Source organism: Micrasema longulum, unplaced genomic scaffold, assembly GCF_059751315.1.
Source record: "Micrasema longulum isolate JH-2025_06_02 unplaced genomic scaffold, ASM5975131v1 h1tg001067l, whole genome shotgun sequence".
NCBI classification, from domain to species: Eukaryota; Metazoa; Arthropoda; class Insecta; order Trichoptera; family Brachycentridae; genus Micrasema; species Micrasema longulum.
In genome coordinates this window covers 317,720-332,845 of record NW_028278255.1, presented here as the reverse complement: position 1 = coordinate 332,845, position 15,126 = coordinate 317,720, and the positions used below count along the sequence as shown (strand labels likewise).

General features: G+C 32.9%; 2 protein-coding genes across 3 annotated transcripts in view; both read right to left on the bottom strand.

Annotated features, from left to right (window-relative positions):
• LOC148277227 (uncharacterized) overlaps positions 1 to 11,365 on the bottom strand; it is a 30,379-nt gene extending 19,014 nt beyond the window's left edge. The window contains exon 1 of one of the 2 annotated variants that reach the window (XM_088233175.1): positions 11,145 to 11,365. The gene's annotated coding sequence lies outside the window, so the exon portion shown is untranslated. Of the gene's footprint in view, positions 1 to 8,206; positions 9,361 to 11,144 lie in introns of those variants that run through there. The other variant, XM_088233174.1, reaches the window with a different exon arrangement.
• LOC148277226 (uncharacterized) lies at positions 10,212 to 12,086 on the bottom strand. The gene is made up of 2 exons (XM_088233176.1): positions 11,934 to 12,086; positions 10,212 to 11,862 (listed from the first exon to the last, which is right to left on the bottom strand). Exons 1-2 carry the CDS (start codon positions 11,954 to 11,956, stop codon positions 11,577 to 11,579), a joined length of 309 nt encoding a protein of 102 aa, XP_088089302.1. The 5' UTR covers positions 11,957 to 12,086; the 3' UTR covers positions 10,212 to 11,576.
• Between the last annotated feature and the right edge of the window lie 3,040 nt (positions 12,087 to 15,126).

Here is a 15,126-nt window from a genome sequence, read left to right as displayed (position 1 = left end):
CCGGGCACGGACTAAAATCATCTGTTACGCGAAGATAAGGTGATCAGTCTTACGCCTCAGGTGCCAGTTCAGGGACCGGATACATAAATTGCATCAATTATATAATGAGTTTGTACAAATTTTTGTAGACAAGGACTGAATTCAACTCCCTGGGGAGCTGTTTAATATGTGTATTCAATAAAACGCATATTTATTCATAGTTTTTCTTTATTCACACCTAGTTGAAATACACAATAATTATTACGAGAGATAATACCGAGTACCTTTATTTAAATCACCTTCCCATCTCATTACAAAACAGTTAGTCTAAACAGTTAGCCTGGAGATGTTGTACACTATTTGTTGTAACAATATTTTGAGTTTGTCTAAATTTTCAGGCGTTGCCTAGTATGTAGGTGAAATAATTCAATTAGATGAATCTCACCCGCATAAATAAGGGTTTCAGCTCTTTAACTCCACAAACATCAACAGATGAAGGAATATAGATGTTCAAATATAGGCAGAATGGTGAATGTTACACAGTGTGTAAAGTGGCCACTTAAACCAGCCATTGACAGGTCAAACGCCCTGTAGATGCCTAGACTTCTATGTTACCTTCTCTTAAATGTTCTTCATCTCTGTTGTAATATGTTAATTATACAATGCTTTTGTGCCTACCTTGCCAAAAATATCCCGGATGGATGCTCAAGCAAGGTAGGCAGACGTACTAATTAATTTAACACGAGGAACACTAATCTTTACCACGAGGAACACTAATCTTTACCACGAGGAACACTAATCTTTACCACGAGGAACACTAATCTTTACCACGAGGAACACTAATCTTTACTCAATTTTTCATAAGAGTAACTATGATGCGAAGACATAAGCGGATACAGGTGTTATGTGATGAAAACAAAAAGCAGAGATATCTGGGGTTCAAATTTTGAACATCGGTACAATTTAAATTTTATATTGAAGCACTAACTTTGTGGTTATTTATTATAAAAAAAAATAATAATCAACTTTGTTTTTAACCACAATTTTTTTTTATTTGGATGGCAAACCATCTGATAAAAATAATCAAAAATTCAATAAAGACACTGGATCAAAAGTACTTCATGTCGAAAATATTAAAATTACACAACATGGAAATCTTAGAAATTAAAAATACCATTAACAATAAGAAAAAAATAATAAATAACCAGAAAAACAATATTTCTTTTAGTCCGCTTCATTGGCAGCATACTGATAACATAACATGAAATAGGAAAGAATTCTAAGTAAACCTTGAGAAAGAAGCTTGTTTAGCTTTGAAAACGGTTAATAGAAAAGAAAAAAAATAGTGGTTAAAAACAAAGCTGTTTTATTTTTACCAGTACAATTATTTACTTTTTTGGGTGTGTTGGTTTATAGGTGTAATTGGCATTTTATGAAAGGGCTGTACGTAAATAAACATAAAATCTATTACATTAAAAATAAAATTGTTTAAAATTTGCAACATAACACCTTCATCCACTCAAGTCCAGGGTTCTATTTTAACAATTTAAAAAAAGGGTGAAATAATTATCTATTTCAAAACCTAAATTATTTACACAGCGATCAAATGTAAACCAGAAATTCTTTTCAACAATAATTCGAGTTTGTCCGAATGTTTGCAGACAAGGACTGTATTTCACCCCCTATGGGGTTATTAAGATTGACATAATAAAACAGATAGAGAGAACATTTTAGACATAAGTTAGCTAGTATGTAAATGAAATAAATCTGTCAGATGAATCTCACCTGTATCATTAAAGGTTTCCGCTCTTTAACTTCACAAAAATCTACAAATGGAAGAATTGCAGAAATATGGATATTCAAACAAAGACAGAATGGTGAACGTTACACAGTTTGTAAAGTGGCCACATAAATAAGTGCCTAGACTTCCATATCCCTTCTTTATAATGCTCTCCACCTCTGCTTTAATAAGTTAGAAATTCTTAATAATCGTTCTCAACACAAAGCAGAGAATGTATCAATTCTGTGCCTGTAAAACAGTCTGCTATTTTGTAGGTGACATCGTTTTTACTTATTGATGATGCCGCATATTCATTAAAAAATTTGGAACTATTTATTTCAATGGAATTTTTTAGTTGAAAATAAAGATAATCATTTATGTATTATGATAACTAAAACAACAGAATTGGAACAATCTGATGCTCGCATAATTTGATTGTATGTAGTCTTACTATTTCAATTTTACCTTTGTTGCGAGTAGTAATAAAAAAGTTTTATGTTGCTATAGCCGCACTTCGGTCTGTCTTAAATTGAATGCAATTTAAGCTGTCTGACATTGGCTATAGGAAAATGACAAGGTTTTTTAAATAATGAGTAGAAATGATACATTTTTTTTTTTTTTTGCACCACAACAGGCCAGGAGGCCTAATTACAGTGGTGAATTACATCACAGAGTACCCAGGCTTGAGAAAAATCACATTTTAATTTTTGTGTTCTCACCGGGAATCGAACCCGTAACCTTCCGTGCGTGAGTCAAGCGTCTTGACCACTACACCACGGAGGCCGCCAACAACAAATGATAGTTCACAATATTTATGACGCCTTTGCTTACAGCAAATAGAAATAACTTCTGTACCTTAGTTGTGGATAAAAATGTGAGTAAAAAAGGTTTCAACATACATTTGTTCATGAAATAATTGATTTAGTTGTAAAATTCAACAGTTTGATATAAGAACGCAAAAGAAGTCGCATCCTCAGAGCACCACTGGTTAAACCTGAGAATGTTAGAGCCCTCCCCCTTACCTAATAGCCCGATACGATCGAAGGAGGAGGAGATTTAGCAATATGAGAACACTGACCCTCCACTTAGCAGCCAGGCTCTTTAAAGACCTCAGCTTGGAGGGCGAGAAATAGTTTATAGGGACCTGTCATAATAGATCTACACATCGAATCTTTTTAGTGCAGTTTTATATTATTTATTATGCACTCGGCATTTGGTCGTTTTACCTAATGTTTACAAATAATCGGCGAATTAATATACATACGAGGGTATTAAATACAAACTTAGAAATCTCCACCAAAAATGGAAAATTAGTTATTGATGCCAAAATAAACTATAAATGAAAACATACCTACATAAATAATAGCGTGATTCAAAACCGTCTCTAAATCTTGTAAAAACACACCGCAAACTTAGCATTCTCCGTTGAGTTAGTCAAGCATAATTAGAAACCTCAATTCTTTTTACAAAGTTTTTTGCAAATACCTTAGTAACTCCTTCACTGAAGATTTCTAAGTTTGCTTCCAATACCCTCATTATTGTATATTCCGTGCTTTTATTTTAATATTTTACTTGGAAACATTACTTGGTCATCAGATCTACCAAAACATGTATTAAAAAAAATCCAAGCAGATAAGGAATCTTTAAAATTAAGAATTTTATTACGAGTACTTGTCCATGTGTGTATTTTAAATAATGCAGTGATAAGACTTCCGAGCCAAACATTAAAACATTGGTGACTATAGTCACAACTTTGCCTGTATCTACTGCAGAGAATAAAAGAGCTTTTGTGTTTTACAACATCTAAAAAAATATCTATGAAACTCATCTTCCGACAAAAGGTTAAATGGTTTAACACTGTGAGATCTTTACAGATCTATGCTCCCAAGTCCTGATGCTATTTTGGATAAACTAGGAGAAAAACCTCGGAAACTTTACATCAGATTACATTAAGTTTGGTTTTGTATTTTCAATTTATGTTCCATATTTTTTTCAAAATTATGTGTAATTTAAGGTTTAAATAGAGCTTTTTTGTTATTGGTCTACAAAATTTAAAACCATCCCCGAAAAAAAATCCTGGGTTCAACACATTCCATCAAATTAAATCTTAAAATAAATTAATAACACACATTTTTTTTACTAGGTACGAGTATGTGAATTTGTCATTTTCGGTAGATGTTTGCTTAGTGGGGGAAGTGTATTAAGTTTATATTTAATAATAAAATAAATTAATATAATACTAGAGATAAGAATACGTAAATGGCGACCGCTGAAATTTGGTTTCAAATTGTACAATAAGTTAATAACAGGAAATAAAACATGTAGAAAGAAAACCTTAAAATATGATGTAAATAATGAGTTTAAGTACAATAATTCATAAAATCCTTACTTATAAAATACTTCATTGAAATAAATGAAAAACTATTTTAAGTTGTGTACTGGGTACGTATTCTGATGGGAAGTTAAAAATTAATCTTCAATTTTATCTACAAAGTAAAATTAAGTTTTTTATATGAAAATATATGTTTACAATTTTTTTTCTAAATATTTATTAAGGAAATCATACAGTCTTAAGAACAATTAAAAAAAGTAAGACCAATTACGGATTTCACATTAATTTATTATGAATGCAGGAGGAGAGGGGAAAAAATAACTAAATTCAAAAAAAAAAAAAAAATATATTAAATAAAAAGTACATAAAAGAGAGAAGACATTGTATAGCTCCAACTCTACTTTTCTGGTTACCGACGAAGATACACACTTTCGTACATAAATATCAATATTAGTTTATACCGTCTCAGTATAATACCGATGAAGATAGCCGTTCATAATCGTGGGCCAGGTGAACAAGCATGTACATATAAGAAAAATATTTCTTATGGATATTACTAATCATTATGAGGAATGAGACATGATTTAAACTGACAAATATTATGAATTCGTTGACTTTTAAATTGGTTTTTGGCACATAACAGAATGTGGATCATTGTTAACTACGCAAATTTATTTATGATAATTTAGTTCATTATGCTGAACAAGATGGCAGCATTTACAAGAGACAAAAACATTGGAATGAAGTCATAGAAGTCACAATGTAGCCATACGTAGTGTATTGAATGGGAATGCAGTGTATTTAGGTAGCCTGTCCTGTCCCCAAGCACAGCATCGGGATATCAAAATGTCCCATTTTCAGAAAAAGATCAACTTGCAAAAAAAAAATTCAAAATCGTCTGATGGTAGCGCTTAGTAGTGCGGCGATGATGGCATATTTAGCGGATCTGAGTGCCCTCAAAACAGAAGAATTTTGTGTTCTTAGATTACGAAGTTTTTGGCGGAATCACTGTTGGAGAAAATAACAAAGAAATTCCTAGAATCAGATAATCACTGGAAAATTCAGAGTTCCATTAGTTTACCGCAGTGGCTACATCTCCAGGCTAACTGTTTAGGCTAACAGTATTGTACTGAGATGGGAAGGTGATTTAAATAAAGGTACTCGACATTATCTCTCGTAACAATTATTGTGTATTTCAACTAGGTGTGAATAAAGAAAAACTATGAATAAATATGCGTTTTATTGAATACACATATTATTACCGAAAAACTAATAGATGTCCCCATAGAATTTAAAATAGTCCAGAAACCGCATACTCGCATCAAACAGAAGGCGACTAAACTACTCTTAAAAGAGTAGTTTTATATTTTGACCCATTAGTTTCATTGCAGACGTCTTCCGATTTGAACACAACAACGCCGTGTTATGTCGTTTTAGAGTGTAGACATACTGCTGGAATCTTAAAGAAACAGGATGGGATCACATTTCATGTGTAATTAGCAAATGTATGTGTAAGTATAAAATGCATTACTTAAAAATTTAATTATTTTTCCATCAGTCAGATTGTCAAAAGAAAATACAATGGACATGTCGTTAGTGTTGCCAGAGTAGTAATTTTTTTTACCCTACTTTGCTCATCTAATGAGAGAACTAATGAAAATTGGACCTCAGATTAAACAACGCGGTGGTGGACAATTTATCAACATTATCTTTAAAACATCAAATATTATTTAAAATGATATAAAAATATCAATTTAAGTTCATTTATTCAATTACTCTTATTAAATGACCCTTTACTTATCTACTCTGGTGTGTCAATCAATGTTTCCGCGTGCACAATAAAATTTTAGAGAAATCAACAGATTGCTTTTTTTTATCTTACATTTCTGTTATGATTGATAAGGTTTGCCGATGACATCGCTCTGATTTCTAAATGTGAAGAAGAACTCACCGAGGCTCTGACATCCATGGAGAATGTATTAAATAACAAATATAATATAAAAATAAACAGGAGCAAAACCAAAGTAATGACTGTGGCCCGTAATGGGCAAAGAATGAATATAGTAATGTCAGGAGCAACTCTGAAAAACGCGAAAGAGTTTGTGTACCTTGGAAGCAGGATCACCTGGGATGGGAGAACAAAAAGAGAAGTCGACTGCCGCATACACCAAGCAAGGCTTGCGTTTAACAAAAAATCAAAGATTTTTAAGTCAAATAATATCAATCTAAAACTCCACGAGCAACTTGCCAAGACATATGTATGGAGCATATTGATGTACGGTTGTGAGACATGGTGCCTAACCGAAAGAGATAAAAAAAGACTAGAGGCCTTCGAGATGTGGTGCTACAGAAAAATATTAGGAATTTGCGGGAGAGACCACATCACTAATGACGAGGTTCTTAACAGAATCGAAGAAGGTAGGCACCTAATCAAATCTCAAAACGCGAGCCAGATGGATCGGCCACATTATGCGCCATGAGGGTCTCCTGCACGACATCATAGAGGGAATGGCTGAGGGGATAAATTATAGAGCAAGTGTGCGAAGATTTAATCATTATCGAAGAAAGACCATGATCAAATGACTGTTGATCATTGTGTCACTTATATTATTTATTGTTTCAGCATTTACTTAGTGGAAAAACATTTTGAATTTATTTCAAATAAACACTTTGTTAATTTACCACACAAGAGTTTAATACATTAAAACACAACTAGTTTTGGGTAATCAGTATAACCCATCCTCAGGTGTAAATATAAACTAGAAACTAGTAGTGTTTAAATGTATTAAACTCTTGTGTGGTGAATTTACAAAGTGTTTTATTTTGAATAAATTCATTACGTCACTTCTTTGAAAATGAAAATTGAGCAAACTGTTGTATAGGCATAATAAAAAAAGTCTGGTGTAGTGTAGAATTTCAGTGGTCTTATTTTCTCAGTATGAGTTTTCAGGGCCATTTTTGACTGTTTTTTTTTTCATTTTTTTTTAGTAGACGAATTCTAATAAAGAATGAGTACTTTTAACTCTAAAAAGACTGTGTTAAAAAATCCCTCTGGAAACAGTGCTGTAATGTCACGTTACATTAAGCAAAAGATGTCATATTTTGAAATACAGGTATTTAAAAACAAAAAATTGACACGCACTAAATTTATTGCAACAGAGAGGGAAAACATTTTTGAGAAGGTAATATGGATATCTGGGCATTTACAAGGTTTATGACTCATCATTGGCTGGTTTAAGTGGCCACTTTACACACTGAGTAACGTTCACCATTCTGCCCATGTTTAAACATCCATATTTCCTCAACTCTTCCATCTGTTGACTTTTGTGAAACAAAAGGGCTGAAACCTTTATGGAAGCGGGTTAGATTCATCTGGCCGAATTATTTCACCTACAATGCCGAATTTCAGATCTTAATAATTCCATAGGGAGTGATATCCAGTCTGTCTAAAAACATTTGGACATGCTCAAAATATCATATATATACTGTTCAACAACTTATTTTCCAAAATTTGTAAAAATAATTATATAATTTAGGCCTGTTATAGCAAAATACGACGTGACTATTTTTCAACAATATTTTGAGTTTGTCCAAATTTTTCTAGACAAGGACTGGAGCTGTTAATATTAACATATTACAAAAGAGATGAAGAACATGAATCCAGTCCTTGTCTACAAACATTTGGACAAACTCAAAATATTGTTGATAAATCCACCTGGTCAATGAAGAAGTATAGAAATTGAAAAAATAAGATTTTCAAGCGTTGCCTAGTATGTAGGTGAAATAATTCAATTAGATGAATCTCACCCGCATAAATAAAGGTTTCAGCTCTTTAACTTCACAAACATCAACAGATGAAAGAACTGAAGGAATATAGATGTTCAAATATGAGCAGAATGGTGAATGTTGCAGTGGCCACTTAAACCAGATAATAACAGGTCATAAGCCCTGTAGATGCCTAGACTTCTATATTACCTTATCTAAAGTGTTCTTCATCTCTGTTGTAATATGTTAATTACTATTTTAAAAAAAAGAGTATGAACTATGTTATGTAGATTCAAATGACATCATAGCCACACAAGGGTATGGATTTTTTTCTTTTAGACCCTACTCACATTAATGACTGGTATAACTTTCACTGATTTGGTGTAGTGTCACAGGAAGCACCAGATTGGCAGTGTTTACACCACTCGCAGCTGTTGAACCGCTTTGCAGTCTCACCCCACCACACAGAGGGTAGGCAGATGGGAGGAAAAAATCACTGGGGAAGGGTTAACTGGCGACAAGACCAAAAACGAGAAAGATATTGGACCTAGAGAAGTAGGAGTAGGCACCAGACTGGTGAGAGGTGAGAGGCACCGCAAGTAGGCTACAGAAAAGAAAGTTTGTTGAGAAGTCTGCAGAGCTCACAGGCACATAAAATGGAAACGATTCAGATTATTATTATTAATATTTAAAGCATTCTTCAAACCTAACTTTCAAAGGTATAATCTCCCGAAAACTATTATTACCATAGAAGAACTTCAAATGGAAAAACTCCTCAGTTCTTTACAGTAACTGTTAAAAAGTCATTAATAAATGTACATCATATAAATGTACGGAATGGATTTCTGCGATCAAATGTGGACTAACTGGTAAATGATTAATATGTATTTATAAATGTAAAATGTAATAATGTTCCCTTTACACACCTAATGGTGCATAGAGAACTGCATTGTTACACCAAATGCAGCATATCTTGATCATTTTTGTTGGGTGAAGGTAAGATTATCAGTCTTACGCTTCAGGTACCAGTCCAGGGACTATGAAATATTTCAGTATGAAAACACCCTTGTAAATAAATATTTTTTATCAACCATGTCGGGAATTGAACCCGAGACCTCTTGCATGGTAGGCAAACGCGCTGACCATTACACCACGAGGCCGACAAATATATATGTTTCGGGGCCGACATTATAATATATATGTTACTAAAAATATCAAATAAATGCTGTTCTGCGGCACTGAAGCTAAAACTTTTATCCGCACCAGATGGTGCCTAGGGCACAGCATTAGTAAAGAAAATAAGCATAGCTCAATCACCTGTTACATTACACATGTGCTAATCTAGTGATAGTGAGTATCAGTGTAAAACCACATAATTTATTTTTATAACTTTCTTCCTAGCAATCGAGCCTGGGACCTTAAGCATGGTAGGCAAATGCTCCATCCACTGCAAAACTAGGCGGAAATCAATGAGGAAATTCAGTGCTATGGGAAATTAGATATAAATTATGTTTTCTTACATGCGGCAAAAATTAGAGCATTTAATTGTAAGGCAAATTATCTCAAAATTGTATGAAAAATGAATCAAAATAAACTAATTTGAATTACGTCACAAGTTCTTCTGAATCAACCTATTGTAGAGTGTTGAAATAGATTTCTGGTTTCCAGGAAGCCAACTCTCCAATCAGCAGAACTCGCCGACTAGAACTTATAACGTGACTGGCGCAGTAACTTCAAATTTCATTTCAAAATTAAAAATCTTTAAACAATCATAGCGCTGATAATACGATACGTAAAAATATTCTTTTAAATTTGGCTTAGTGTGATGGTCTATTAACAAATATTTTTTTTAAAACCACAGAACTTTCTCATTAAGCGGGCATGCTTTTGTAAATATTGCATATAAAGTTTCCTCATATATATAAAAGTGCTAATAGATTCACTGAAAAACATTTATTATTATGAGCATTCGAACGGAGACGGAAAACATATTTGAGAAGCATAATTGGTAACATTTACCTCTCAAGTAAATGAACCTTTACTGATGCCGGCAGTAAAACATTTAAAAATTAAATCATAATAATGTTTAAAATGAAATATTTTAAAGCGTTTGACTCCTACTCTATGTTACCATGAGCCAGATCACACCGTAAAGAGAAAGTAAAATGTTGGCTATACGCTGCGCCGAACATTCACCTATACACCTCTATCTATACCTAGAGCTAGAGACACGCACTACATATGTACCAGTTATTGTATACATACTACATACTACCAACTATATATTATATTTACATATTTAGGCACTAGAATGGCATGAGTCAAGTAATGTAACGTAATGAAAACACTTGGTTATTTGGAAAAAGGAAGTATTTTATTGTGATCATATCAATCATATAGAGTATACATTTGGGATGAATAATGATTAGTAGTTAGTACAGTACATATTATATTTAGAATCACAATGATACGCGGAGAGAGCGTATTATGACGTCACAAACTCTAAAACTAAACAATTACGAGAATGATCAGATACGTAAAATTTTTAATGTTCGGTTTTGGCCGAGCCATTTATCCTTGAAAAACAATAAACAAAGCGAGCCTAGCAAAGAATTTCGTATGCCAAGCACGCCTGAGAACTAAAAGCGTAAATTGACATTTACCGTTCAACCTCACGAAGCATTTTCCTGAAATCTGAAAAACATATTGCGGTAATTATAAGGTTAGCCAAAATACAACCGTTATTAGTTTTTGCAGCTCGCGTAAACGGAATTCTGGAGGATGGCGGACCTAACCTAACGGACTCGCGGATGCTATTGCTAACGCAGCGTTATGTAAGAAAACTCCCATCGGAGCGGAAGAAAAGCCCGAATGAAATAAATCGTCTGAAAGCGAGTCGAGTAGGTTCACAGGTTGTTCACCCCCCTACCAGTCTCGTTTCCTTGGTCAAGAAACCGAGTTTCCATCACAACGCATCCCCACCAAGTTGCAAGATCCCCTCCATATGCGTAAATACACCAAATTACGGCTCCGTCCCGACTCCGATAGCCAGGAAACGTCGGGCCGCGAGAGGAGGGGTCGCGTCTCGTGTCGTGTCCTCCCGTCCTCCGACACGAGAGGGAGGACCATCGTCTCTCGACAACCTCGGCACGACACATTCGGATAACGGTACCGGCCATCTAAGTAAACTGATTCCTCTATTCTCACAGAACTAGAAAGCGCACTTCTAATAGGGTCACGTATTTATATTCCTCGTAAACAAAAATACATAACACATCGTGTACGCACCTGAGGTTTCCCACCAGCATACGCCGTTTTTTGATGATGAAGGAATCCGCGAACTATTTCTATCGAGATAAATCGCGAAAAAATGAAAGATCGAGCTGCTCACAGAAAGAACACCTGCGCGAAACTAAATCCGCCATGACAGTTTGAATTCATTCATTGGCCGCCAGAATGCACCGTTGAACGTTGAACACATGGCGCCCATATTAAATTTACGAAATGTCAATTTTTACTCGGAACACAAATTTCGAAACGAGAACGTGTGAAATTCAAAAAATTCAAACAACGTAATCGAAATATTGTTTGTATTGCAAAATAATATTAGGCTTATGATTATGTCTTCTGACTAGACAAAAAATATTTAAATAAATTAATGATAGAAGGTACATAACAAATTTAACTCGTAGGTACACCGAAAAGCAGATTCGCAGATGATCAGTAGCTATGGTGCTGCCCGTTCCTTTGTAGCCTTTCCAAATACAATTCGAATAATAATTTATTATCAAAATAATAATGGCTTTGTGATGAGCTGACTCCGGGATTGTATGGGGTTTGTCGTAGAGTCGTAGGACCTTCTTCCCGAAATGTTTCTCGCAATGATATTTGATGTTGATGTCCTTGAACTTGATTTGCATTCATATTAACATTATTAATGTGCAGATTGTTTATTCTTTTTGATAAAGGCATGAAATCGCAATTATCATCTTCTCTTGATCGTTTCCTATAACAAAAAAATACATTAGCAAGAACCAAGGATACGTCAAACGAGATTGTAGACGACACTATGCATACCTGTTATCTGTTACAGCTGTCATTATTTCACTTTAGAGCGTTTTTTGTAAGCACATTGGTCTTTTAAACGTATCAACTAGTGTAAATAACTCATATGTTACATGATTCTAAAAATGTTATCACAAAACACTGACCAATATTTTTTTTATGTCCATGGCAATGGCAATAGAAGAATTTTGTTTTAATTTTTGTTGTGTCGCCCTCTAGTGGTAGTTTTAAATAAAAAAATATTTGACGGTAATGAAGATTGATAAAAATGTTTTACCCGTTGACAAGAAAACTTCACTGTTTTTTTAATAGATGGCAGTATCCACACCAAACACATATATTTTAAGTATTTTAACGGTTTTTATTGACAGGGAAAATACCATAGAATTACATATATATAAATTATAATTCTATGGGAAATACGATATTTCATTTTGAAATGCGTTCTAGTTTAAAGGCAAAATAACATAAACGTGGATTGTGGATTTGCAATGTCACTTTGTAATAGAAATGTACGTAGTTTTTAAAACGAGTATTTTAACATTAAGTAATATTTATTTTATTTTAACGAAAAATTACGAATGAAAACGTATTCTAAGCATCAGGCAATGGTAGGTATTAAAAAAAAAGTTTTCATGGTGGTGTGCAATATAATATGAAACAAAAAGGTCGGACTTGAGTAGGTGCGCAAAGTAATTTGTATTAATTTGTAACATTTTTTGACACAAAATACACGGTTGCCAATTTGCTCACTATTATTGCACTAAAAAAATATATGGACAAAGTCAACCTTAAAATTTTTAGTAAAGCACCATTCAGTTGTCAAAAACATATGGATATTTTTATATTTTAGTAAAATTGATAGATACCTACCTACTTAAAATGTGGGTAAGTGAGTACCAAGTGCCTAAGTTTTATTTTCTTGATTCCTGCTCCATTTGTCAGAACAATGCGATGTAATAATTGTACAGTCCGCGGATACAAATTCTACTCTTATATTTCAACAAACATAGAGAACACTTTTAAGAGTGAAGTATGGAAGTAATACTCGCCTAAAGTTAAATAAATAATGGAGTTTCTCAAGAATTATCAACAAAAATATAGGTAAGTTGATACATTCAAATCTCCAATATTTTTAGTTTGTAGACCATGCTAGATTTCACTCCCTAGGGAGATTTTTAGATTTAAATTTATTGCAACACATTTTTAAGAAAATAATATGGAAAAATAGCTAGGCATGTAATGGGCTCATTTTAATGAGGAAGTTCAGTGTTTTTTAAAAGAAAAATATTTGTTAATAGACTAGTTAGCAAAGCAATTTTTTTATTTTTATGTTTATACCTATATTATCAGCGCTGTGATTTTTTAAAGTTTTGTATTTTTGGAATAACTCCGCGTGTGATGTCAGAGGTATTTCTCTGTTAGCTCTTCCGATTGGTTCGTTTATGATACGCAAACCGGATATCCTTACAGCTCTCATATCATTGGTTGGTTCATCATTCATTCAAACAAATGCTGCCAAGAATTCACCAATCAACCGAGCAATTACTACTTTTCTGAAAATGAGCAACGATTAGATCTCGATATATTTCACGACTCGGTATGGCAGTACAAAAAGAAGTTAAAGGTTTTGTAAAAATTATTCATAATCCAATTTATATCCATATTTTTTTCAAATAAAACTTTTCTATGTTATTTTTTTATGAACAAATAACTGAATTATTGAAATAAAATGAAGGAGAGAGTTTTTTGAGAAAGTTTAAAAAAAAGTTGATATACCTACTCTTAAACTGGGCCAAAAAATGTATATGTCTGGTTTATCAGCGCTATGATTTTTGAAGTTTTGTATTTCTGAAATTACTCCGCATGTGACGTCTCAAGTTCTCTTCCACTTCTTCTCGGTCAGTCTGCCGATTGGTCTGTTGACTTACCGTAAACCAGAAATCTTTCACAACTCTATTCTCATTGGTTTATTCATATGAACTAGTGACGTCGTTCAAAGTTGTTCGTTTTTATTAAGATAGTTTTTTTTACACATTTTTAAGAAACTTTCCGTACAATTTATTGTTCTAATTTTTACCGCGCCTAATAAAACATTTTTTATTTCCAATTTCCCGTAGGGCTGAAGTTCCTCATTATGTGTGTACTTCATAAGCTATGCCGAGATCCGTAGGTATATATAGAATAATTTCAAAAGCCATACGGTACAAATACGAGACCGGAAATGATCTACCTCGCCCCGTAAAAATATCTGTTAAGTGACATTTTGAATTTTATTAAGGGGATAATATGGATTTTATTTTGAAACACATTTTTATTTATGACAAAAAGGAAAAATGCGTAATTTTATTTTGACAAAATATTTAACTATATTGAAACTATGTTAAAAATACTTTTAAAAAATAAAATCACTTAACAGATATTACCGAAAGAAATTGTATTTAGAAAAAGTCTTAAGAATTCCGAATTATTATGTCGTTGTTATAATTATTGTCTTTGCCGTAGCTTTATATGGAGATTATTGATGTAGATCTGATATCAAAATAATATATGCAAGTACTTTATTTCTCGTTCGGTAAAAATCTACATCGTTTTTATTTGATTAAAGTATTTGCGTTCTTATTTCTTATGATTTACCATTTAAGGGACATATTTAACGAGTAAGTTGTAAATAACGCATTATTAGAAAATAGGAATGAAGTTGTAGTAGAGTGGGGTTCGAACACTAGGAAACCACGACCCGGTTCAATCGTAACTTACATTACCTAAAACTGAAATAATGAGAACAAGTCTATTGTTCACTGGCATTGGGTAAACATGACCATATTTGGTATAAAACTGGATATGAGAATCGTCTGATACCTTATCTATTGTATTGCAAATTTGGTTTCCAATACGAACCGTGGTCGTATGTAGGTAATATTTATAATTTGTTTTTTTTTTAATTTAAAAAGAGTTCTTAATTTTTTATTTTTTATTTATTTAACTTTTTGTACATAATGTTATTTGTACATTGGCGGGCTTATTGCCAAATGGCAATTTCTTCCAACCAACCAATAAAATAAAAGTTTTATTTTTATAATTCAAGTTACAGAACATATTCAATAGAAAAAAAAGATTAAAAAGCTAAAAATATAAAAAAATAGAAATAAACGTATTTGTTTATTAATGACCTTAAATCAAAACTATTACTCAATGGGAAAAA